Below are 25,147 nucleotides of genomic sequence, written 5' to 3'. Positions count from 1 at the left end.
AGCTTCTCCGTGTTCTAATTAATGCGGCGTGATGAGGATGTGGCGCTGCGGCGATAACGGTGGTCTGTAGCGCAGAGGAAGGCGACAGAAGGACAACAGACGATGTGACTGCAGTAAACGGAGACGGTCACATTCCTGAAGACACTGTGGATCGCGCTGACATAACATTTTAATGGAAGCTGCCGCACAGACCCAGTGTATCTGCAAATAATGAGAAATCAGAACCATGTGTTTTATCCTAGGGGCTAAACAGGAACATCTAAATTTGTCCTGCACAAAACAAGCCATTATTTTAAGTGGTGCACACAAACACAGGATGTTCAGCAGAGGAAGGATTCAGAGGGAGGTTAAAGGTGTGACAGCGTGTCACCTTGAACTCCTGCAGCTTTTCATTATTGTTATTGTATATTGTGTGCTGCGTTGTCGGAGGAATGAATCAGCTGAAGTGGTCACTTTGCCGAATGGCACTTCTTGCCTTTCATTGCATGTGCAGATCAAAGAGGGGGCGCTCGGCAGAGGAAGTGTGTTGGGGCTGTTTATGATGTGTGGACGCTGTAACGGTTGAGACCAGCTGAGCTGTTGTGGCCTTTTTAAAGAACCACCCTGGTCTCAGCCAGGGAATGCATCCTGTGTCTTCTCATAGGTTTTCACTCACGATGACGTGAAGAGGCGCTGGAACCACAATTTACTGTAATATAAAAGGAGTGTGTTTGCTTTTTCCTCCAGTGAGTGAAACGCTGAGTTTCCAACAGTCTGGAAAGTGGCAGAAACAAGTGACTGTTCAGCTCTGACCACAGAGAGGTCACGTCCTGTCGCACACAGCGAAGCAGGATGGTCATGGAGCTGTGTGTGTGTGTGTGTGTGCGTGTCTGTGTGTAAGTGTGTGTGTGTGTGTGTGTCTGTGTGTAAGTGTGTGTGTGTGTGTGCGCGTCCATTGCCCCCAGTTCACGCTTTCACTTGTTAAATGTGCTCTGGATGAGTTGTAATCGGAACATACTCACATAGTCAGTGTTTTCTAATTGATGGGTACGTGTGTGTGTTTGTACTGCAGGAGTATTTTAATCACAGAGGAACTTCAGTGACAGCAGATTTATGGAGGCTTCCTCTTTTGCTTTTAAATGAACCTTTGCTCTCTTTTTTTCAGTTTTGGTCCTGTCTGGTAGAACGCCGGTGCTGAACCTGGTTCTGCTGTTAACATCCGTTTGGACATATTGCACTTAGCAAAGCGTGCAGGTTGCCTTGTGTGTGTGGCTGGCTGTTTGGATAGCTGGACATGCAGGGGGCCGTCGCTGAGGACCCCCTGTGGAGCGTCCTGCAGTTTCCCAGTGGGTGCTGGGCTCAGTGCTTCGTTTCGGTGCCGCGTGTTCGCTCAGCTGCTCTGCAGCTGCGTTGCTTGTGAGCACACTGTCGACTCCCATTCTGAAAACCCCGGTTCGTGTCTAATTGATAGTTTGGTCTCAATTTGCCTTAACGCCTCACAACTGCTGGCGAGTAAACATCAACAAGCATCTGTTCCTCCTCCGGCCGTCTAAATCTAAATCCAAAAGATTTAACAAAAAGCTATGAAATGCGTCTTCTCACGTCTACGTTGGAACAGACTCGATGTTGGCCCAGGTTTGTCTTTGTTTGAACAGATTAAAGTGAGTCCAGCTGCATTAATCAGCTCAAGGTTTAAGCCAGTTAAATCTTAACATCGCATCGGTGTGAATACATGCTTTTTAAAAACTACATGAAGGTATTTGCTGAGACTACAGTAACTAGGCAGAAACGGGTCTTTTGTTTGTGGCCTAGACTCACAAACGTCACGTCGTTTCAGATGAGTGGATTTCTACTTGGACGCTGTCATCGGTCCTCACCCTCAGACACCACGCACTCCAGATGCTGAAGCTTTCAGCCACGTCTTTTGACCCGAGTGGAGAAAAACGGATTGATTCTGCAGAGAGTCTTTAAACTTGAGACCCTCATTCAGCACCAGAGGTTCTCCTCTCACCTTAGCAGAGGTGTGGGTCTGGCCCGGATCACGGTCTGAGCTTCCAGATCAGCTCCTCGCTCCCAAAGCAAGTTTCTGTTTGTGTTTATAGTGAAGCGGTTGCATTGACATTATCGGCTCGTTATTTTCTGTTTATTCAGAAAAAGCTGCCATAGTGTGAAGCAATTAGTCCCTCATAAGTCTCTTCTCCTGTGGTTCAGTAACATCTTATTAATGGCGCAGGAAGCCAAAGGCAGCTGCTTTAATGGAGTCTGGTGGTCAGAGTTCTGGTTCTGGCAAACACAATGTCAGCCGCTGAACTGCTGGTGGTTTCGCTGGCGAAGTGAACAGTTGCTCTGGTCAGAACCTAAACAGCTCACTTCCTTCTGTTGTATTTTTATTTAAGTGTTTGCAGATGCACAGTTTGAGCCTGGATGGTCGTCGTCTGTTCCAAATCCCGAACTTTTAAACTGGACCGACTGAGACTTCTGTCTTGTGCTACAGAATGTTCTGCTCCCAATAAAGCATCTCTTCTCTTTCCACGTGAATGCGCCGTGTCTCCCCTCATCAGGCTCAACGCTGAGTCAAACCTGGCAACGCACACTGTGATGCTGCGGTTGCCTGAGGAGACTCGTGCCCGTTTCGCGCTGGATTTGTTGCCTCTCCCATTGGCAGCAGATACGAAACATGAACTCTGGCCCAATTTCCTCTCGGCAAATAGCACAGACTGGGGAAACTGCTCCTTTTGATTCATTATTGAGCGTAATCTGACTGCGAACACTGGTGGTACCGGACCCACTTTTGGCTGAGATTCTGTCTTTTTGCGTTGTTTTTTTTAGTTTGTCTTTGTGGCTCAGCTAAACACAACTGATGTGTTGCAGATGTGAACTAAGCGAATCTGTGCCAGAGGTGGTAGCAATTAAAACCACCTTCGTCATCGAGAGCCTCCAAGACCAGAAAGACTAAAAAAGGATCATCAGACGTGTCTATGAATAAAAATGTAGTGACTTTAAGTCCCCGCTGATGTAAATGAATTGTTGTGGCCACAGAAATTAGACTTTGCTGAGATTCTGCAGTGCTTTTTATGCAAAGCTGTAGTTACGCTGGTTCTTCATGGTTGTAACTGGAAGCAGAAGTCTGTTCAGTGACTCCGTCGGTTCCCGTTCATTCGTCTTTTAATCCTTTTCAAACGTGACACTTCATCCCTCCATCGTGCGTTTTCACATTTTCGCATTGCGAGGCCTTTTGCTGTGAAGTCCCCAACAGATGACGCAACGTGCTCGTAACGGTCTGGAACAAAACTGCTGGGGTTGTGATTGAATTAGGGCCTTGGCTTGTGCCGTTCACCGACGGGGATCCTCGGGGCTGTGGCCGAGGCCTCTGGTTTGCGATGGGAAGGGATTGTGGTTTGAGCGGCGCGTCTCGTGCATGTTCGTTCAGCGGTAGCAGACCACCGCCGCCACTTGAAACCCGGCAGGAAAACGTGATTTGGTCGCGTTCGGCTCCCCTGGAATGATGCAGGAAGAGCGGAGTCGGGCCCACAGAACAGATTCCAGTCCCTGAGGTTCAGCTTTGCTGGGACGCACTGCAAATGACGCAGACCCTGGTCTGCGGCTCACAGAAGTCTGAGACCAGGATGCTTTTAGACAAGTTTAAATCTGAGAGATGAGATGGGCATGAGCTGAGGGGCTGGAAGATATTAACCTGAAAGGCCACCATAAATCTAATTAACCGCTTGGAGAACAGTTGAATCCACCTTAAATGCTTTAGAGCAATAAGACGGTAATAACAGAGATTTTGAACTCCATCTATCATCATGAAATCTAAATCTCTGGCTCATGTCATTCCCAGTTCATCAGATCACAGCTCATAACTTTAACTCCATAAGTAAATAGAATATATTTTCCAGGCGATCCTGTGTGGGTTTATGTCAGGATGAGGTTGTCCTGGTGCCAGCATGTACCTGCGGAGGAAACAAACATCTACGTGCCATCTCCTCCCTGTGTTCACGGAGCGGCAGCTTCTAAATGTGGAAAGAGCCGCGTCACGCAGGAGCGCGCACATTCAGCCACACGTGTGCAGCAGCTGGAGCACGGAGCAACAATAGCACCGTACTGTAAATCACTGGGAACCGCGTGGAGAGTCTTTATTAGAGGACGGGGAAGTTTCCAGGGGTGAACAATAACGATGTCGTTTCCAGTCTAATAACTGTTGCTTTGTTTGCACATGTTGAAGCTTTAAATCAGAAGCTTTTCATAGGTTACGGTGAATTTATTTAAAAGATTGGAGCGATAACATGAGCCAGACTTTATATGAATATTAAGTTTTTCATTAACATCCAGCCTGTAGCTGATGTTTGTGATTTGGGCTTCATTTGTTTGTGATGATCCGTATTAGTTACATTCTTCTCTATGGTGTCTTTGCTGACTCCACGTCTGCTCCTTCTATTAGAATTAGCTTAACAAGGCAAAGCCTGGGGCTTTAGAGCCAGCAATGACAGTGAACGTGGACCCGGTTTTCCATGTGTGAGGCCTCTGCAGTGCTCCACTGGCCGCCATCAATCTGGTCCTCCTGAACACGAGCTGGAGGTGCAGGTCTGCTCTGTGTGGAGTAATGAGGGAGCAGGGAGCGATGTTGGAGGCTACTGTTCCAGCCTTGGCAGGAAAAAGACATTTTAGCTTTTGGGCCTCTCCCAGTTTGTATTTAACACGTTAAGTTTCTCTCCCTGAATATTAATGTGCTTTATACAGTAAGAGGATCATGCACAAGTATCTCACCATGAAGAGTTCCCTGTTATGGATCGGACTCAGTCAACAATACAGCATCTGGTGATGAGGAGTGAGTGCTGCTATGGTTTGGTTTCCTATCTCTAGACATCACTTGGCAGCAATTGCATCAGCACAAAGTAGAGAAATCTCTACCTGAGCAGCTGAAAACTCTTCATCTCCTTCAAGTCTTTGATGCCAGAAATGTGAATTTCTCCCTTGATCCAAGAGTTGCTTTGCTTAAACTCGTGGTGGAGGCCGCTCTGCAGCACAAGGATGGAGTGAGTTTTATTTACTGGACATACTTTCAGTTTTGAAAGCAGGACGTTGCTCTGAGGCCACTGCAGTCATTGTGATGTGGGTCAGCCCGGCCGCTGAGGCGCCGTAGGAGACGCAGCCAGTGACTGGACCGGGCTGCGAGTACGTTGGCCCGAAGCCCGCTGCTCAAATCGAAGCTCGCTGCCGAGCCAGAGCAGATGGTATCAGTCAGCCCCTGCTGCCCCGCTCCACCTTCCTCCTCCCCGCCTTCGAAGAGTCAGCCTGGATAAGCTGCAGGAGTGTTTCCTACATGACAAGCCTTCGTCTGACTGTAAATCCCTGGCAGCTGTAACTGGAAAAGTAGGAAGAGGAATCTTGAGGGACTTTTTTTACAGCTATGAGGAGCTGATGTGGATGAAGCTGGAGGTTGGAGGTCTGTGCTCGGCTGCAGATGTTATTGTTAAAAAGTTTTCATACCTTTTCTGCTGCTCTTTCACTTTTGTTTTCTCTCATATCTGGAGGGAGCCGTGACAAATCGGCTGTGAGGAAAGGGCCCAGTTGTCAAGTTGGACAAGTGGGAGAGATCCTCAACACCTTCACCTGCTTCAATTGGTGATGGATCAGTTGTATCTTTCTCCTCCTTATCATCACACCTGCTCGTTCTCTTCTGCTGCACCTCACTATTCATTCACCCGACAGCCCACCTCCCCCCACCGGTTCATGCCGAATGCTGGAAAAGCCATCGTTGGCTGCGTTCATTTAGTTTTCCCACCATTCTACAGCTGGTTAAACACAGCTTGGTGTAACCAGAACGATGTGCTGGTTCCACAGAGCCCTGTCAAAGCCCTGTGGGTGTTTGCTTTCACCAGACAGGATAATGGATCATGTCTTAATAGAACAACTCATATATGCTATAAAACACATAGACCTCGACTAAAAGCTTCTACCATTATTCCCAATGAAATGAATGTACAGACTCCAGGATGTTTGTGTGTCAGCAGCTAAAGTATCACAAAGTAAAAAGTAAATAAAACTCCATTCACAGCTTCGGGTCATAGTTTTCCCACACGAGCCACGGACTGGGATGGAGGACAGGAAGGTCGGCGGCCTCGTGTTCGCCTGCTGCAGAGGCGGACAGACGGATCTGGAGCCACGGGCTTCCCGGCTTTTATGGGCACGGAGGGAAAAGACCCTTATCACTGACCCCAGTCCTGTTCAGCGTTGGCTTATATGGGCACATAACAAAGGCCTGAATCACCGCTCCGCACTCACCAAAATAACTTCTCCTCCGCACAGACGCTTCGAATCGGAACCGGTTTTTCACCTTGTTGTTGGTGCCTTTCATGCAGCACGCATACAGTAATGAACTCACCGGAGCCTTTCAGTGGAGCAGATTCTCCCATAACTCCAGGGGATCTACATAAAGGCTTTCCACCGCGCACTTCGTCACACGTAAAGTGGACCCAAGTCTTCAAGACCACCCGCCACGACGGCTCTGCTCCGTCTCAGTGAAACACTCCACTCCGCTCCCCGAGACGAAACTTGGACGAGACGCAAGAATGTGCTGCGCCGCCTGCTCGGCCCAGACCTCCCTTTACCTGTCGCACATAAGGCTCCCGTTGTGTCTGCGTGTAGCGCAGTGAGAGCTAGGCTAAAAGATGCAAAGGGTGGAGATGCCTTTGACGGCTTTACTCCACTGGAAGCACAAATAAGGCCCAGACGCTCAGAGCTGCAGCTGGCATAAATAAAGATGAGGCTGTGGCGGGTTTTCAGCCTTTGAGCACAAACGGGCCGGTTACGTGCTGTGTGATCCTCCTTAGGTACCGATTGTTTGGGTGGTCCAGCATTTCCTGTTTGTTTGTTTTTTTGACTAGCTTAACCAGAGACGTGTTCCTCAGCCTACAAGCAAAGCTTTACATTCATTATCTCTGCGGAACTGAGGGATCATTAGCTTTTCCTCTCTCCAACCATGCTACTGGCATTTTGTTCTATTTATGTTACTCCACCCTGAGAACTAATAATCGGGCGCCGAGCTCAATGCTGAAATAACTGGAGCTCCTCAGTGGGGATGGAGCTGCGCACAGAGGTCGACTGGGGACACGGCGTAGTTGAGTCAGTCTTGGCAATGACATTTGTAGAGCAGCGCCGCGGAGCCAAGAGCCGAGCGTGTCATGGAAAAGTGACTGCTTACAAAATCCTTTACGTACAGTTTGCATGTGGAGGTGGTGATGTCGTTGGCCGCGTTCTCTGCAGCTCAGCGGGCGAGCGTTCAAGCAGCCGCTGAGAATGAAAGGCTTCACCGGTTCTGGTGACTCTGACCTGCAGCCTCAGACTGAACACACCTGCTCCAGGCAGTCAGTAGGTGAGGATGGCATATAAGTATATGAAACTATATAAATAGAGATCTACACATATGCTATAATTAGGAGCAGTTTTCTTCCATTGTTCCCGACCAAAAACTCTGCCTCACAGATAAAAGTATAAAGATGTTATTTGGGTGAAGCCACCCACAGTAGGAGGACGTTTCCCACACAAATCACCCGCTGAGCATCATCTGGGCATCCGCCTCCACATGTGGCTCGTGTGGTTCAGCTGCTGCAGCAAGGTGCTTGCGACACCACGTAATGCGCGTTCCCCGCTGGGGCCGATAAATAGCGGCGAAGTGTCAGCTCGCCGAGTGACAAACGGCGGCGCGTCGAACAGATCTGGTAGCTGTGGGATCCTTGGGTTCGACATGAGGGGGTCACTCTGCCGATGCTGATGCTGTAGCGTCTACAGCATGTTTGCAGTCGCGTCACATGCTCCACAGAGACCCTGGGGGCTCCGCTCGTCTCAGTGACCCTGGCCTGATGAGGAGGGGGCTCCTGCAGCTTCACCTGCCCGCGTGCAAACGCAGGCTGTGTGGTCCTCGCAGTTTACCTCCACCCCCGCCGCCCCCCTCCGTCCCCCGCCTTCCACGGCACGCGGCCGCCGTCGCTCGTTTTGTCTGAAGGGATGAAACGAGGAGCTTGTTTGCACTTCTGCCGTCGTTGTAGACAGAATACAGAGTAAATTTGCCTGCGCCGGGTTTGTTTGACCATCTGTGAGCATCTGCGGCGCAGGCGCTGAATGACTGGTGCTTAAAGAATGAAAGATGAAACCAGAACGCGCGCAGCTCTGATTGATTTCCCCAGAATCGAACCATCTGTTCGATTTATGATTTGTTGCTTTACTTGTGTCACAAATCATTGGTTTAATTGTTCGCAGGCTCCTTCCCTGCTGTGCCCTTCAGGAATGCCTCTTAATCTGCAGCTAAATCAGCACTATTATGCAGCACGATCAGATTCGTGATTGGAGAAATTGATCCAAATGATTGTCTGGCTTTGATTTTGCCCGTCATAACTCATCATTGCAGTATACAATCACAAGCGTGGGCTTTGTTGCTACGATCCTTGTGTTTCAGGGCTGTGGTGCAGCGGAGCAGACAGAGGGCGGTGTGATTACTTTGCAACCAGTCCTCTGAGAACGAGCAGCTTTCCTAGGGCCTTATTAGATATTTGCTGTGTAACAGTGAACATTCCTACGCGTTTATATCATGAGTGTCAGGGTCCAGCGGCGTTCCCTTATCTGCCGATCTGACGGAGCTTTGACTGGATTCCAGGCGCTCATCAGACGCAGCAGCTCATAACGGACTGACGGCATCTAGGCCGACTAACTGCTGCATCCTTCATCACCACGTCATTACGCCCTCGCGTTCCCCCTCCTCTTTTCTTTCTCTGTAGCTATTAAAGTCCTTGTTGTGCATTCGAGCTCCGTCCAAGTGCACAAGCTATTTAGACCTCTATTGAGCAATAAGTGCTCATTATATGCTTCAATGGATTTTTACCCTAAGCTGTTTGTCCTGATGCCTCTTTCAGTTGTTCAGGGTTGTCGTCAGTGAGACACCTGGACCGAGTTAGGAAACGACGGCGCTCGGATCATTTGCTCCTCCGACGTCTCATTTCTTGAAGTTGTCGCGGCGCGTTGGAGGACATCTGCAGCGTCTCCTCCTCCGGTTCCTGCTCAGCGTCGGTGCAGGTGGTGCTGAGTCGGAGCCAAGCCTGCTCACACCCTCACCACCTGACGACCTCCTTCCTGGAGACGTTTTCCTCTTCTCCACATCTTCGCAGCACTGGGATCATTAGGACCTCGTCAATAAGGAGAAATTCCCTCAGCATGATCGGCTAATTATGGGATTAGGCCGAAGCTTGGCAGGGGGGAGAAACAAACTCTGCAAAGTTCCATGTGTCATGAGAACTTGAACAAGTGTGGAGTATGTCTTTTGGTTTCCATGGCGACGTCTCCAGCTGTTAAGCTTCTGGCCCAGAGGAGGAACATCTGCAGTGATGTCACTTTGGGCAAACTGATGGAGAAGCGACTCCAAGGGTGGCTGAGGCACTTTGGCCACAGACAACAGAGAAGATCCAATATGGAGCAAAGTCTGTGTCTGGAGTTGAGGCAGAAATGGGTCAGAGAGGAGAATATTCGTCTGAGCTTGTTTTTAGCTGCGTCGGCTGAAACAAATAGTTTAACTCATGTTTTAACCAAGTCGTCAGAGATCTGCCGCAGCCACGTTGTCATCGACTATCTGCAGCGTGTGTGTGATTACTGGCCACACACACTGAAGTCCCGGTGTCTGCACAGTGTCAATCATCCACTTCTCTCCTCCCTCAGGCCTTTGTTGATCCCTCACAAACACACGTGCCGCTCAGTACGCGGCCATTTACCGGCGCTGCTACTGCTCGGCGTGCATTCGCCTGCCGTCTAATGGTTTCCAGATGCAGCCTCGGTGCCCCGCTGCCCACACACACTAGCAGAACAGGCCATTGTTCCAGGGGCTTCACACTAAGGGGAACCAGGTGTTACGGAGCCTGTGTGTGAACCTGAGTGTGTGTGTGTGTGTTTGAGCACGAGGGGCTGCATGCAGGATTCTTCCCTCAGGTCACACCTTGAGACGCAGCAGCGCGTGCTCTCTGCTTCAATCTATGGATGAGTAACTTTAATTTCGGCCCCGGTCTCGCTGACTCTCTGCAGACCGCGGTTCTAAGGGGGACCTGGACCTGACGGAGCTGATCGGCGTCCCCCTCCCCCCCTCCGTGTCCTTCGTCACCGGCTTCGAGGGTTATCCCGCCTACAGCTTCGGCGCGGACGCCAACGTCGGCCGCCTCGCCAAGTCCTTCGTGCCCGACCCGTTCTACCACGACTTTGGCATCACGGTCACGGCCAAGCCGACCACGCGGCGCGGCGGCGTCCTGTTCGCCATCACCGACGCCTACCAAAAGGTAACGTGCGCCTTCTACCTGTCTGCCAAATGACAACACGTCTCCATCGGCCTCCTGTTCTTGTTCAGATTGTCCACTTAGGCGTGGCGCTGTCTGAGGTGGAGGACGGCTCCCAGAGGGTGGTTCTGTACTACACCGACCCAGGAACCAGACGGACCCAGGAAGCGGCTTCCTTTAAGATGTCGGACCTGACGGGACGCTGGGCCAGGTTTACTCTGACTGTTCAGGGCGCAGAGGTGGGTCTGCTGCCACGATGCACCTACAGTCGCCTTCTGTCTGAATAAATCATTATTATCTGTGTTTCTGTTCTGCTTGTAAAAATCATCACAGCAAACTAGAAATGTCTGAAAAAAGTAGCTGTCAGATCCTTACTTCATGTGACACTTATGCGTTGCAGATGTTCAAGACGTCCCCAAAGTTTTGATAAGCTCTGATATTTACGGCCGCGGGACCGAAGCAGATGTTTTCTGTGCTGCAGGTGTTCTGACGGTCATGAATCACGTGTCTCCTCAGGTGCGACTCTACATGGACTGCGAGGAGTACCACCGAGTCGCTTTCACCAGGAGTCCTCAGCCGCTGACGTTCGAAGCCAGCTCCGGGATCTTTGTGGGCAACGCCGGGGGCACGGGTCTCACCCGATTTGTGGTGAGTGGGGCTGAGCGTCGAGTTCCCCGTCACACGCGCCGTTCAGGATCAGCGAGTCGCGAACGTGCTGCTCGTTGCGGAGGCAAACGTGTCATTTGGGCTTCTGCCTATTTTACACTCGAGACATGAGCACAATAGTATTTTGTTGGCGGCTTTACTGCCGCCACAGGAGACGAGGCATGAATGACCACATGTGTTTATGAGCACAGCCTCATCCTGCGAGAGCTCATAAATGACAAGCTGCGCCTGATTTACATTTTCAGAATATAGCTGCAACTCAAATGTGTCTCTGTCTGCGACTGCCAGCTCCTCGATTAAAAGGAGGACGATGGAACAATAGCGCGAAGGGCCAGGGTGGAGGATCCAGTCTCATGCATCTGGTGTTAAATGTGTCCCCGTGCGGTTTCACCGGGTGTGTGATCCAGAAGTGCGGAGCTGGGTCCAGCAGAGGAGGCCGCAACACACGCAGGGTTGAATTTCACTCCAGTAAAGGATTGACACAGCATCACGTGTTTATTTAGGAGCCTGACAGTGAGAAATTCATCTAAAGTGATGCAGTGGCACCGTTTTCCGGGCCAGCATGGCCTTCATGCCGGACCGTCACTTCCCGAGAAGCTCCAAGTCTCCCGGACATCATTCCCTCTCTCCGTTCGGTTCGTCCCATTTCCTCCACCGCTGTCGGACAAAGTGGTCGAGTCGGTTTCCAGCTGTTCAGTGTTTGAACTGGCAGCGCCGTCGGAGATCCTCTATCTGCTTCCAGGGAGAGCAATAACAGCCACGCAGCAGCAGCAGTGGCTTTGACTGAACAAAACGCTGTGTGGGCCTTTGGATGTGCAATGTCTGAAAGAAGCACATAGTTATTTGTTTTTATGTTTGTGTATATGTTTCCTGAAGATTAGTGACACATTATCTGTACTTGCAGAAGTTGCAGAATAATCCTAAAATACTCAATAACTATAGCTCAATGTGGGAACTCTTTGTAAACAAACTAACTGGCGCCACCTTGTGGTGTAGGTAAGAAGCTACTTAGATTATGTGTGGCGAATTAGCCTCTTTGTTATATAAATGTTTCTTGAGCTTGTGTTATCGTGTCTTTTCACACACATTTCATGAGACCATGCTGTTTACTCTGTGTTGCTATGGCAACACGGAGCAGCAACGCACCAATCAAGTACTTTTTCTTCCACTTCTTCTTAGGGTAACTACAGTTCTCATACCAAGGTCGCTGGTTTCAGACCAGTCTGTCCAAACCTCTGGGGCGAGCAGCATTGCTCAAAATGCCAGACGGAGGAATTAGGCGTTTTTCCTGCCAAACAAACTTTTAACTTTTTCCTGCTTTTTAAACAAGTCTTGAACATGGATGAAAAGCTTTGCCTCTTTTTGGATCAGCTTTAATTTTCCAGATATGACAAAGTGGCAAAGCTCCATCCCAGTTTTACAGACTGACCAAATAAATAAACTGGAGCAGAACTCGCAGACTAAAGGCGTTTGTGGTTGTGTGGCGCATTCAGTTTTTTTTTTTTTTTTGCAGACCAACAGATGTCTCTGATTTGGTTGCTCCAGTGCTTTTACTCCTTTTCAGCTATTCACTTTCTCAGTCTTTGTCGACATTAAATTTCATAGGCTGTGCTTCATTACATTAAAAACAGGTGTTTGTCCTCTGGCCTGAACTCAGAGTCAATAAGCTTGGCTGGGTTTGCCTGTGGAAAGTCTTTACTGAGGACAGACCCACTAACTCTGACTGACTGGCACAGAGCGGCGCTCTGCAGTCGCATGTGTGCACGCAGCATAACATTGAAGGGCCTCTCCTGCTTCACTGGCAGATGGCGGCAGCAGAACCTGCAGGAGGTCAGGATGTGCAGCAGCTACAGTTCGTCACTACAGTAGATTAGATATGTATGCATGCATCTCATTGCTTAACTATCATACCAATTTGTAGCGATTAAACCTGGCTGGTTCTTCATCATGTGGTGCCGTTTAGGGTCAGTCTCACATTCATATGTAGCGTGACAGCAGCCTCAGTCCTGCAGCCAGAGTCGTAAAGTGCTGCCTCTCTCTGTCTGTTTTGTCACAGACGCTGTGGCCCCAATAGAGCCATGATCTCAACATGTCAGAGTCGGTCTTGGATTGCAAAGAGAACACAATAAAGCAGACTAAGCCACAGGAGATCTGTGGTAACTTGATCTACCTGCTGTGCGAATGTATATTGTGATTTTCATTGTGCATCAGATGTTTGCATCTCAGTGTTGTGCATGTGTCCAGACGCAGGATGAATGAACAGACTGAGGCAGTAAACTGCTGTGTGCACGGCGCTTCAAATGAAACGTTATGAACCAAGTTAAGACACGAGGCCTCCTCTCCTCCTCCTGTCTCCAGGGCTCCATCCAGCAGCTGCTGCTCAAGTCGGATCCCACGGCCCCAGATGACCAGTGTGAGGAAGACGATCCTTACGTGAGTGGCCATTAAAACTGTAAACACTTGAATGGAACGAGTGCCTCTGTGTGAAATGGCCTCATGCAGCAGCAGTGCTTTAAACCTGGGTCTGTTCCGCCCCCTTCTGGCCACAAATGTGAACTACAAGAAACCATGTGAAAAAGCTATGGGAACAAAACTGTAATATAGTTCATTTTTGGTTCTTAAAGTTTTGAACTTGGGTGGAGTTTGTCTGTAAAACAGTATCTAATCATCTTTTTTTCCGGCTTGTGTCCTGCTCCAGGCCTCCGGATACGGAAGTGGTGACGATACGTACAGAAGCTTAGAGGAAGGAGACGAAGTGAAGAAGGTTGTTGAGGAGAGAGATTACCCCATGGTGCGTGAATATTATCAGTTACAGCATAACTGAGAACTGAACCAGTGGCCATCCGCTCTAATAGCTAGGATCCAGTAGTGAAGTACATCTGAAACATTTGGTATCTGAGAAAAACTCATTTTACTGTTTACTCTCCGTATGGTCTTCACGTTATACAACAGAAAATTGAATTGTTGTTTACAAAACCCTCAGATAGTAATCAGATATCAACAGCTGGGCTGTGATTAAACAGTGGTGGACTGATGAACGACACAATAAATAGCTGGACTTTCACAGCTCTTTGTTGTTCCATTTTATTTAACAGATGTAAGGCTGTTACAGAAATATTTGACTGATATTTTCTCTTTTGACCTTTTTTTTTTTTTTTTTTTTTTAGCCCTTTCCAGATCTGGAGCCCTCTTACAGCACCATGATCAGCGCTCCACCCACAGAGATGTCAGTGCCAGTGGATGATGATGATGATGATGATAATGATGAAGACATTGAGATTTCTGGACAGGAGGACGAGGTCACCACAGTTAAAGGTAAAAAAGACAATGGATGCTCTGGGTTAAGAATTCATCTGTTATTAGAAGTGAATGGGTCACTCAGGTATTACAGCTGTGTGTGATAGTGATGTGCAGCTGTTACATCTCCTGGTTAGTATTTCTGACGCTGGCCAGCAGATGGTGCTGATAAGATCCGGTCTTTGTTATTTGACATTGGACTCGCTGTGTCTCTGTCACAGTGCGGACGCCTCACGAAGCCACTCCAGCCTCTGTACCAGACACTGTAAGTAGAGGTTTCCTCACTTAAACCAATCTAGTTTTGTTTTATGCTGAACGAGGTGTTGAACAACTAATGATACTCAGGTCCAACTGATCCACTACAGCTCATTTTACCATTATTACAAACTGTCACAGAATAATGCTTCTGTAAAAGCAAATGAGTCACATAATCCCCCTCCCTTCAGGTGTCTTCAGGACGGAAAGGGGAGCCAGGTGAGCCGGGTCCAGCTGGTCCCCCAGGACCTACTGGCCCTCCAGGACAGGCCACAGGGCAGGAACCAGGACCGCGGGGGCCACAGGGGCCAGAAGGACCCCCGGGCCCTCCTGGAGAGCCAGGGAAAGATGGACAACCTGTGAGTTTTTTAATCTTCTACACTCAGATTATTAATAACCACATGATGGATTAGTTTTGTGATTTTGTGTGTTTTTTTTTTTCTCTAGGGATCGAAAGGTCAAACCGGCCTAAATGTAAGTTTTTGCTGTATATGAATTTGAGGAGTAGTTATATTTGTGTGTCTATATGTGTCTTTGGAAAACTGATTCTGATAATGACTTTTAAATATTACCTGATACTAAATAAATTCTCTTTTCTAACTTATACTATTCAGTTGCATTACCTTCACACCAGCACTTTTGAACTAGATTGAAAAACATGTCCTTTGATATCTTACCTGGCAATGAGCTAAGCTGTGGCTGCTTTTGTTCCAGGGAGCGGCAGGTATTCCAGGATTTCCAGGCTTGCAGGGAGACCCGGGTCCTAAGGGAGAAAAGGTAGAGAATGCTTCTGCTACTACAATACTTTAGTAATACGATGGTTTAAGTCTGTGATCATCACACTGATATCTCCTTCAGGGTGATCCTGGAGTTGGGCAGCCTGGTGCTCAAGGACCTCCAGGACCTCCTGGACCTCCAGGCCTCAAGTCTTCCATGTTCCCAGTAGGTCAAATAACTATTATTTACCCTCAGTTCACAAATCAGCATTTTCACCCAGGCCAATGAAGTACAGTAACACATCAGTGACTGTTGGACAAAACCAGATGGGTTATTGTTTGGTTTTACTGTGACTTTATTGTATTTTATACATGCATTGGGCTTTTTAATTGGCCCATTACTAAACACCCTTTACATAATTTCGAACTTGAGCTATCATTCACTATCTGTGATCCGACTAACTGACTAATCCGCATGTTGAATGGTTTGTGTTTGACAGGAGGGCTCAGGATTTGAAGACTTTGACAGTGATGCAGAGATTTTTAGAGTAAGTGATGTTTGTTATAGTGTATAAACCTCCTATTTAATTGCAGCTGCATTTGACCTCTTCGTCTTGCATGTTATCACACATGGTTGAATATCACATTATCACCTGCAACGAATATTTTTGTTTCATTTTGACACCACACAATGAACAATGACATGCCTAGTTTTTATTTCACCTGCATGTGATGTACTTTCTCCAGGGCCCTCCAGGGCCACCCGGCCCCCCAGGGCCCCCAGGAACCCCAGCTGAGGGCATCTTTTCAGGACAAGCTGGCAAAGATGGGAAGGATGGCGAGACGGGTGAACCTGGCCTCCCTGTGAGTTAGATTTCCTCCTTTAATTTACTTGTCAACGCTACACTCAACTTTACACTTTGATTGTAGTGTTAATTTTAAAACACATTACTGGGTAATGTTACTGTATAAAAGTAGGCAGATATTGGTACTTTTGTCATCAAAGTACTGTAGCACTGATACATTTCCGGATTTTGATAGAACATGAATTTAAATAAAAAATGTGTGTGTGAAGGTGTTTGGTGCAGCAGACGTTGCATCGCTGACCCAGTCTGTATTTTCAGGAGACTGAGGAGTGGTTTAGTGGCTCTGGGTCTGACTCTGGTTCAGGGTCTGGTCAGGTATTAACATAGGTCCCATCAGTCACGAGGGGCCTAAAAGGTAGTATTTCCCCCAACTTAGATTAAAAAGCCATGTTCTTATCCTCAGCTTTGCCTGCTGCACACCTTTAATCAAGAACAGGGTATAAAGAAGTGCATATTGTAGCCTCCTATATGCTGCTGCCTCCGAGGAGCAATTAGCTTCTGGCAGGAATGAGCTTCAGAACATGGTCTCTGCTGTAGCATCTGTTGGGGTAAATGTACCTTTTGTCTTTTACTAACTGTGTGAATGAGCTACTGACAGTTTCCCAGTGTTGACTCCAGTATCAAGGGTTTGATTAGCTTTGCTGGATTTATCCAGTTTAGCCTTGAGAGGCAATTAAACACCAATGCAAAGCAGGTATTAGGTGCATATACAGAATTATGTTCTCCCTCATCATCTAAATGCACCTACATAAACTGTTTACAGTACTCTGGTCTCTTTACGTTTGCAGGGAGTCGATGGGAAAGACGGTGATCCAGGACCTGCAGGAGAGAAGGGAGAGAAGGTGAGTCAAGTATGAAGCTGTATTTTTACGACTGTGGACACACGCTTTATGGTCTGTTCTGACGCGTGAACGCGCCACACACCAGCCTTGACGCTGCTGCTTGTGCGTCTTCTACCACGCTGCCTTTTGTACGAGCCGCCTCTGATTTCCCCTGAGCGCCGCTTTTAGTGTTCAATTACACACAAACTAAGTAACCACCTACTGTAACAAGCAGCCGAGCTCCTAATGAGCTGACCCTGTGGACTCATCAAGCTAAGGTGCTGGAGTGTAAACAAGCCTGTGCTCCCGTAGCTCCGGTATCTGCAGTGATTTTTCGTGTGAAGCTCGCTCGCGTCTTTTCTGCTGCTGTAGTTAATGTGCTTTTTATGTTTTGTTTGTTTTTCCAGGGAGATCCTGGACTTATTGGGCTTCCAGGACAGAAGGTAAAACTATCATTTAACTATAATGAAATTAGTTCACTAATTACTAGACTTTATGTGCAGATGGTAAATAAATAATCACACCATTTAATTTTCACGCTTCGTGTCTTACATTTAATAGATAGAATATGAGCCGCATTCTGAAAATGATCTGACTTTAGAACTGTATCTGTCCCAGGGTGATCAAGGCCCTCCAGGGTTCCCAGGTCTTCCAGGATCAGAAGGTCCTGATGGCCAGCCTGGTCCCAGGGGTCCACCTGGGCCTCCGGGCCCTCCCGGAAAACCCCTTCCCTTTGACTTTGAGGTAGAGCCTGTTTCACTACTAACAGCAAATGTCAGTGCTGCTGTTTGTTTGTTATTTGTGACCAGTCTCTGTGCAGAGTTCATGAACTCTATTAAGTAACTAAACCAGTTCTGTTGTGGCCGTTAAGGATTTGGAAGGATCTGGGCTGCTGAGTGGCTTTGGATCCGGAGGACCACAGGTAAAACTACCGAGGCCACTTTGAGACAAATATCTTCATTTATTTATCCAAAGAGAGGGTTTCACTGCACCACGATAAAAGATTAATGCACTTCTTTATTGGTTTATCCACACAGGGACCTCCAGGACTTCCTGGCCTTCGAGGTCCAAAGGTGAGAGATTTGTCACTGTACAGTTTTAATTCTCAGCATTTGTAGATGGATAGATTTGCCATGAGAATATTAACTTACTGCTAGTTTTCCGTCTTTGCCTCCTGTAGGGGAAAGATGGTTTTGATGGTTCCCCAGGAAAACCTGGACTAAAGGTGAGTCTTCAAAGTCCTCTCAGCTGTCAGATCATGACCTTTTCCCAGCACAAACATGGTTTCAGAAAGAAAAGGCCCAGTGGCCTCAGGAGCCACAGAGTTGTTTTAAAGAGCAGAGGCTGGTTTTGGATGATGCTGATGATGTTGTTTCTGCAGGGTGAGCCGGGTGTCGCAGGACCACCAGGGTTTCCAGGCATCGATGGGCAGAAAGGGGCAGAGGTTAGGAATTATGAAAAAAAAGATTATATTTAAAGGTTTAATAACTTTAATAACACAAAGTGTTATCTTTATACTTATGTTCTTGTTATATTTTGTGTCCAGGGAGCAAAGGGGGACAAAGGTGATCTAGGACAAAAGGTAAAAACTTGTGAAAAATCTGCCAGATTTATGAAAATGCTTTCAGACTTTAAGCACTGTGTTTTTCAGGGTGAGGCGGGTCAGGATGGACTAAGTCTTCGGGGGCCTCCAGGACCACCTGGACCACCAGGACCCATCATCAACCTCCAGGATGTAGGTAGCACATGCCCACAGCTGGTGTAGGAGAAGCCTCGTGTGTCGAGCTGCTACCACCGGCCCATCACATCCCACATGCTGCTGAGACCAGAGTTGGTTCTTATTAACAAAGCATCTCTTCTGTCTCTACTCCAGCTTCTGCTTAATGACACAGATGGTGCCTTCAACTTCTCGGGGATCTTTGAAGCTCAGGGGCCTCCTGTGAGTTCCAAACAAAGCCATCTCTTGTCTGATTAATTATGTTGAAATCACAGCAAAAGAAAATGTGTTGATGGAAACTGTAGCTACTGTGAATTTACAGTACAGTATATTTGTAGAAATCGTCCAGTTATTCTGTTCACGCAACAACCTGTCAACACCTTCAATAAAAAAGGTTTAGGTCTCATTAGAAATAATGTTTAATTTTCTGGATATTTGCAGGGTCCAAAGGGTGACATTGGGTTGCCAGGCCTTCAAGGACCTCCAGGCCTGAAAGTAAGTGAGGCATTTAAGAATCTATGCTACATTTCAATGGATTTAATAAAAAAATGAACAGTTCCTATGTTTATACTGAAATAGGAATAACAATGAAACATTCTCTGTGACCATGAATATAAAGTTTTCTTTCTGCATTGTGCAGGGGGAAAAGGGCGCTGCCGGGTTTGTCATCACAGCAGATGGATCCATAGTGTCTGGTCCAACAGGGCCCAGAGGAGTCAAGGTTGTATTTGATGTTGCATGTTTGAATCCTTAAAATGTGTTCACCTAAAAATAATCAGAATAGTATTAGACTTTCAGTATAGGACACAAACTATTTTTTTTAATCTGTATGTGTATGACACCCTTTGTTGACAGGGAGATAACGGTGTTCCTGGACCACCTGGTGCTCCAGTAAGTACATGTGTAAATATAGTACACAAATATTATAAATTAACAGGTCACCACTGACATTGTTCCCAGATCTGCTGTTGTTGCAGGAGATACATTTAGAAAACCCCTTTGTGTAATTCCTCACAGGGACCAGTGGGACCAGCAGGACCCAAAGGAGAATTAGGTTTTCCAGGGAGAAATGTAAGTACTGTAAATGTCCACAGGCTCACAAAACCTGGTACTCAGGTCAAATACATGTACGGTAGTGAAATAAAATTTTCTTTTTGCCCTCTGTGATTTAAAAAAGCAGCTTTAAGTCTATTAACGTGTGTAGGGAGTTTTATGTTAAATTAAATTGCACAATGACTGGTGGCCGACAGTCGATCCAATTTCCCTGATTTCCTTGTGGGCATCATTATAATACGAGCGTCTCTCTGTGTAGGGTCGTCCAGGCCTGACGGGGCCTAAAGGGGAGCGAGGGGACTCTGTGGGGCTTCCGGTGAGTCACACACAGGGCGCATGTTAAATACTGCATGTAGGACCACTGCAGAGGTTTCTACCCAGGTTTTCTACCATGCTAGTTATGTAGTGGCAGCTACAGCCACGTTTTACAGCACAGTTCTTCACGAAAGTCAGTCAAGGTTCCGTCCTGTCTGGTTCTGCTGTCTTAGGGACCTCCTGGACCTCCCGGACCACCTGGCCGCCCAGGAATGTTCAACTGCCCCAAAGGAGTAAGCGCCAACACACACACACACACACACACACACACACACACACACACACACACACTTGCTGTCACGTTGTTCAAACCATTGACCTGTGCTCACTGTCATCTCTCTTCTCCTGGCTCCTAAAGACAGTGTTCCCCATCCCTCCCAGACCCCACTGCAAAGTGGTCGTAAGTTTCTGTCTGGGCAGCTGCATTATACGGCGCCTTAATGATGCATTTTATTACAGCATGTTAGAAGGTTTACTGCCAGCAGTGATCCCATGGATCTGTTATTCACTGGCCTTTGGAGTGGATGCTGACTTACCTCCTAATAATGTGTTGTTCCCATTCTGACCTCTTAACTGTCACACACGTCGCTCCTCACACTCATCACCGCTCATGTCCATCTTTTTATGATTGTAGTGCATGTTGTTCTGTGTGACACTGGAATCACTTGACCTTTTACTACCAGAACTGTTTGTGAATGCTCCCGTTATATTCCTGCATGCTACGTGTCCAGTCTGGAAGGGTGGAGGCTCAGGGTGTAAAATGTGACGTAGCTCTGAGGTCGCATCTAAGGAAAATCTGCATGAGTTATTTGCACATTGTGATAACGCGATTTTGGGACAAGTTCTGCATTTTCAGATTCATTTATCAAGTTCTGCTAATCCTTGTGCTCCTTTGTTACAGCTTAATGGTGGTGGAACCGTCTCAGTCGGTACGTTGGATAATTTTTAATGTTTACTAAAAGCTACAAACCATTTTAAACCTTGTGTAACATCGACCAAAGCTCATTTTGGTGTAAATAAGGTCAAGTGGCTTTTTGTGCTCAAGGTAACTGTCAGACGGGAGGGAAAGGAGAAAAGGGGGAGAGAGGCCTTCCTGGGATGCCAGCTCCATCCAGTGAGTCACCACTTCAGAATTTAAATCCATTTTAACTGCAATCAAGGAAAAAGATTATAGTAAAACAAATAGATTACAATAGAGTGTTTTATTTGCAATTGCTGTGTTTTATTCTTTTATATAAATATTAATATTTTGCTTCTAGAAATGTTGTGACTACTTAATGTAATATACCGTATAATGTCACGTTATAATAATGTTGTATATGAGACGACTGTTTGTTATTCTTTTGCAGACTCATTTGTCTCCAGAGGAGACCTGGTAAGTTTCCAGTCATTATTTGCATTTAGATTATTAGGACCATGTTGTTTTTTTATTGTGCCCAGTTTCATACTTGTGTGTCTTTGCTTGCACGTAAGGGAGTAAAAGGTGACCAGGGAATTAAAGGGGAGAAGGGAGACAAAGGAGAAGCAGGGTTGCCAGGGCAACCAGGAAGACCAGGACTTGTGGTTAGTACCATGGATACACAAAAAATTATTCTTGTGACAGGGAAAATTAAAATCAGTAATCATCTGTAATTTAATCATTGCATGTTTCAGGGACCCAAAGGAGAGTCGGTGCTCGGGCCCCCAGGCCCACCTGGGGTGCCGGGCTCACCTGGCATCCAAGGCTATGGAAGAACAGGTCCTGTAGGTCCTCCTGGACCACCGGGGCCTCCAGGACCCCCTGGGCCACCCTCAAGATACGGATCAGGTACAAGTCCCCAGTCATGTAAATGCAGCTAAAATGAATTCTTCATAGTTTTAGACTAATATGTAAGGTTTCAGCCCTGACCATCGCCGGACCCCCCGGACCCCCTGGACCTGCTGGACCTCCTGGGTCTTTGAGCAATGCAGCATCTGTAAGCTACCCTGCTGGACACAGACATTTTGTGTTGTCCACAACTGGATCAGATCTCACCACATTCTTCAGGATGTGTAACTTTTCTGGATTTTATAGGTCAAAACATTTGCAACGCGTGAGAGTATGATGCAGCAAACCATGAGGAACCCAGAAGGAACTCTGCTGTACGTCACATCAACAGGAAGCCTGTTCCTCAAGGTTTCCCAAGGATGGAAAGAGATACAGGTATGTCACATTATTAAACAGACTGGTTTAGTTCCCTGCTGTTGTAAACTGTACGTTTACTGTAACCTGGAGCTCCTTTAGTTTGAAATATTAATTACCATTAACATACATTTCTAGGCTCAATAGATGCAGTAATTAAAATGGTGTAGCAGCAGTTTAATTAGCTGGAAAATTGCTTTGAGGTCTTTATGGTCTGAAGATCAGTGAGTGAGTTTTATGGTATGCCCCAAAACCCAATTCCAGTTTTAATTTGAAAAAGAGTCAGTGATCATTGTAAAACATGTTCATTCATCGTGCTGAAGGTCAAGAATATGATGGATGGTTTATCCTCCAGTGTGCGGCAGTTCCTGGTGAAATGCTGCCGCTCACATGATATGAAATCATTATTCAGTGAATCCACAAATCATATTCAAACAATGGATATAGCATCAAACTAATGGTTTCTTTCTCGCCCTTTGTTTTTCAGCTGGGAAATATGATCTACCTCTCCAATAACATCATACCACAAGATGAGGTGAGTGTTACTTTGTTCTTTAGCTGAGTAAAAGTATCAAAATGACAAAAATGTGCCGCGCAATATTCAGCTGCAAAACGCATTGATCTCACACGTTTCCCAACTGTTGATTTAGCCTCGCGTGGCGTATCACGTACGAGGAGAGGTGAAGGAAAGGATCGCTTCAGCGAATGAAAGGGTGAGTTTGAAGAACACTCAGTCGCAGCCCTGTTCAGGGACGTTTGGCTCAGCAGCCTCTGCCTCTTTCTCTCCCAGCTCAACTTGGTGGCCCTGAACCAGCCCCACACAGGGGACATGATGGGGCTGGACATGGCCGACCGCATGTGCTACGAGCAGGCCAAGGCCATGGGCCTGCCGCCGCACTACCGGGCCTTCATCTCATCCCACAGGCAGGACCTGGTCCACGTGGTCTATCCCGGTTCCCGGGACACTCTGCCCGTCACCAACCTCAGGGTGAGTCTCGCTGCTGTTCTGCCTCTGTCCCGTCGCTCGCTGTATCTAACCAATCGTGCCTTTTTTGCAGGGGGATGTGATTTTTAGGAACTGGCGGTCAATTTTCAACGGCGACGGGGGCAGAATCAATCCCAGGATACCGATCTACTCCTTTGATGGCCGCGACGTTTTAGTGGACCCGTTCTGGTCAGTGCATTTGGTCGGCTGTCTGTCAGTTTGTTTCTGTGTGTCTCTGCCCGTGCGCCTGCTGGTGTTGACATGGTTTCCTCCCTCTCTCAGGCCACAGAAGAGCATCTGGCACGGCTCCACCAGCAGGGGCCTCAGAGTGGTGGACAAGCACTGCGAGACGTGGCACGCGGACCACATGTCCGTGATAGGCCAGTCCTCCAGCCTGACCTCTGGGCTGCTCCTGGGCCAGCAGACGCGAAGTTGTTCCAACGAGTACATCGTCCTTTGCATCGAGACCCACAAGAACCTTTGAGGTCCTGACCGCTCCCCAGTCTGGGAAAAGATTTAATTGTCCTTGTTGGAGAAGGACGTTGTTTTCAGCGTGTGTTTTTTTATTAAAACACAGGACCACATTTAGCACCACATCTTCATCAGCCTCAACCTCTCTCCTGATCTGGCTCAACTGTCCATTTTCTTGAGGAAGAAGACGATTAAAAGGCCGTAACCAACTTCTTGCAAAGCAAGATTCCCCATAAAGGAAAAAGCCCTTTTGTGTCATAAAGCAGACTGAAAGATGGAGAACCTCTGGAGCCTGCGAGTCGTCTTAGTCGTAGCCACATTCCTGTAGCATGATAATGTGGTAATGAGTTATTACCAGCACCTTAGAGCCTAATTTAAAACAAGCACACCCAGCTGCAACAAGTTTGCACCACTCCATAGAATTCAAACATAACGGCTTCAAATGGTCAGCCGTTGTTGAGGGTAAGACGTCGCTTCCAAAGGTGCAGGAATCGGTGCCTGTCCTCAAATGTGGTGACTTTCACTGGTGATAGATTATTTTTTTACTCATGGAGGAACAAAACGCCTCTTTCACTGTTTACATCTTGCAGTTTTAGTGGAGGTTTACTCATCAAGGGCTACAACCTTCCACTACTTTCCCCTCATCCAACGCTGAACAACCAAACCTCCAGCGCTGCCACCGAAGTCATTTCTGATGCACTGTACTTCCTTTTTAAAGTACTTTCGCCTCCCACTTCGTCTTCCTCTGACGTGTTCTAGTTTTTTCTACATCTCTGATGATCTCACTCTTCTGCAGCTTCTTAACTATCTTAACAGGCTATTTAATTTAAATGTCATGATTTATTTATACGTCACAGCACATAACATGAAATCAGATGATTAAGTTTAAGAATGTAATTTATCGTTTGTTTGTCAGATTAGTTCTTTTCACCTTTTGCCTTTTTTGTACATTTTTAGTTTATATAAAACATTTCCAGAGAATGTTGATACATGTGAACAATCAACCTATTGATATAAAATAATACCACAGAAAACACTAAAACTCAGAAGGCAAAAGTGAGAGGACATGTTTTTGTAGAGTATTTGTGCTTTGTGGAATAAAGCTTTCTCTTTTCATAACCTGCTGTGTCTATTGTTTATTGTACTGAAACAGGACTATTGCTAACTCACTCCTGAGCTGTAGGTTGAATGCGATGTATCACTTTAAACCGATTCCATCCAAAGGTCTGGCATAAAAAAAGACCAAAAACATGTCAAACATCGATTGTTCAGCCTTTTAAAGACTGGAAGAGTTTCAGGTCGCTCAGACATGATGCCATTACAGGTGTTGTAAAATGTTTTCTGATTTCTATTGTGATTTACTTACATTAGAAGCTTTTCTGTTTCACTGGTTTGAATCATTAACTACCATAACCTTGATTTGAATGTACTCTTTGTGTTTCTCCTGACTGCTATAGGAACCAACGGTCATCTGCCCTGATCCTAGAAAATTTCAGTGTTACAAAGCACTACATAATGTTATTTAAGCTTTTGGG

The 25,147-nt window shown here is 47.0% G+C and overlaps 1 protein-coding gene across 5 annotated transcripts in view; it reads left to right on the top strand.

The window, feature by feature from the left end:
* LOC114853843 (collagen alpha-1(XVIII) chain-like) overlaps positions 1-24,732 on the top strand; it is a 41,995-nt gene extending 17,263 nt beyond the window's left edge. For 4 of the 5 annotated variants that reach the window (XM_029147667.3, XM_055508210.1, XM_041070441.2 and 1 more), the window contains 42 exons: positions 10,045-10,292; positions 10,361-10,528; positions 10,806-10,937; positions 13,314-13,388; positions 13,654-13,746; positions 14,123-14,270; positions 14,474-14,517; positions 14,699-14,866; positions 14,955-14,981; positions 15,222-15,284; positions 15,366-15,449; positions 15,724-15,771; positions 15,971-16,087; positions 16,878-16,931; positions 17,318-17,353; positions 17,529-17,654; positions 17,782-17,832; positions 17,948-17,983; positions 18,091-18,135; positions 18,292-18,354; positions 18,457-18,492; positions 18,562-18,645; positions 18,784-18,849; positions 19,069-19,122; positions 19,268-19,348; positions 19,483-19,518; positions 19,645-19,698; positions 19,940-19,996; positions 20,169-20,228; positions 20,354-20,395; positions 20,897-20,924; positions 21,041-21,109; positions 21,345-21,370; positions 21,469-21,558; positions 21,649-21,802; positions 21,877-21,950; positions 22,049-22,177; positions 22,644-22,691; positions 22,807-22,869; positions 22,947-23,144; positions 23,215-23,330; positions 23,424-24,732. In XM_029147667.3, the coding sequence (XP_029003500.1) occupies positions 10,045-10,292; positions 10,361-10,528; positions 10,806-10,937; positions 13,314-13,388; positions 13,654-13,746; positions 14,123-14,270; positions 14,474-14,517; positions 14,699-14,866; positions 14,955-14,981; positions 15,222-15,284; positions 15,366-15,449; positions 15,724-15,771; positions 15,971-16,087; positions 16,878-16,931; positions 17,318-17,353; positions 17,529-17,654; positions 17,782-17,832; positions 17,948-17,983; positions 18,091-18,135; positions 18,292-18,354; positions 18,457-18,492; positions 18,562-18,645; positions 18,784-18,849; positions 19,069-19,122; positions 19,268-19,348; positions 19,483-19,518; positions 19,645-19,698; positions 19,940-19,996; positions 20,169-20,228; positions 20,354-20,395; positions 20,897-20,924; positions 21,041-21,109; positions 21,345-21,370; positions 21,469-21,558; positions 21,649-21,802; positions 21,877-21,950; positions 22,049-22,177; positions 22,644-22,691; positions 22,807-22,869; positions 22,947-23,144; positions 23,215-23,330; positions 23,424-23,625 (3,593 nt within the window). In that variant the 3' untranslated portion in view covers positions 23,626-24,732. The remainder of the gene's footprint in view (positions 1-10,044; positions 10,293-10,360; positions 10,529-10,805; positions 10,938-13,313; positions 13,389-13,653; positions 13,747-14,122; positions 14,271-14,473; positions 14,518-14,698; positions 14,867-14,954; positions 14,982-15,221; positions 15,285-15,365; positions 15,450-15,723; positions 15,772-15,970; positions 16,088-16,877; positions 16,932-17,317; positions 17,354-17,528; positions 17,655-17,781; positions 17,833-17,947; positions 17,984-18,090; positions 18,136-18,291; positions 18,355-18,456; positions 18,493-18,561; positions 18,646-18,783; positions 18,850-19,068; positions 19,123-19,267; positions 19,349-19,482; positions 19,519-19,644; positions 19,699-19,939; positions 19,997-20,168; positions 20,229-20,353; positions 20,396-20,896; positions 20,925-21,040; positions 21,110-21,344; positions 21,371-21,468; positions 21,559-21,648; positions 21,803-21,876; positions 21,951-22,048; positions 22,178-22,643; positions 22,692-22,806; positions 22,870-22,946; positions 23,145-23,214; positions 23,331-23,423) is intronic. The other variant, XM_029147666.3, reaches the window with a different exon arrangement.
* The last annotated feature ends 415 nt before the right edge of the window (positions 24,733-25,147 follow it).

The sequence above is a fragment of the Betta splendens genome, chromosome 4, assembly GCF_900634795.4.
Source record: "Betta splendens chromosome 4, fBetSpl5.4, whole genome shotgun sequence".
NCBI classification, from domain to species: domain Eukaryota; kingdom Metazoa; phylum Chordata; class Actinopteri; order Anabantiformes; family Osphronemidae; genus Betta; species Betta splendens.
The sequence above is the reverse complement of the archived record's forward strand: the minus strand, read 5'-3'. Positions and strand labels throughout refer to the sequence as shown.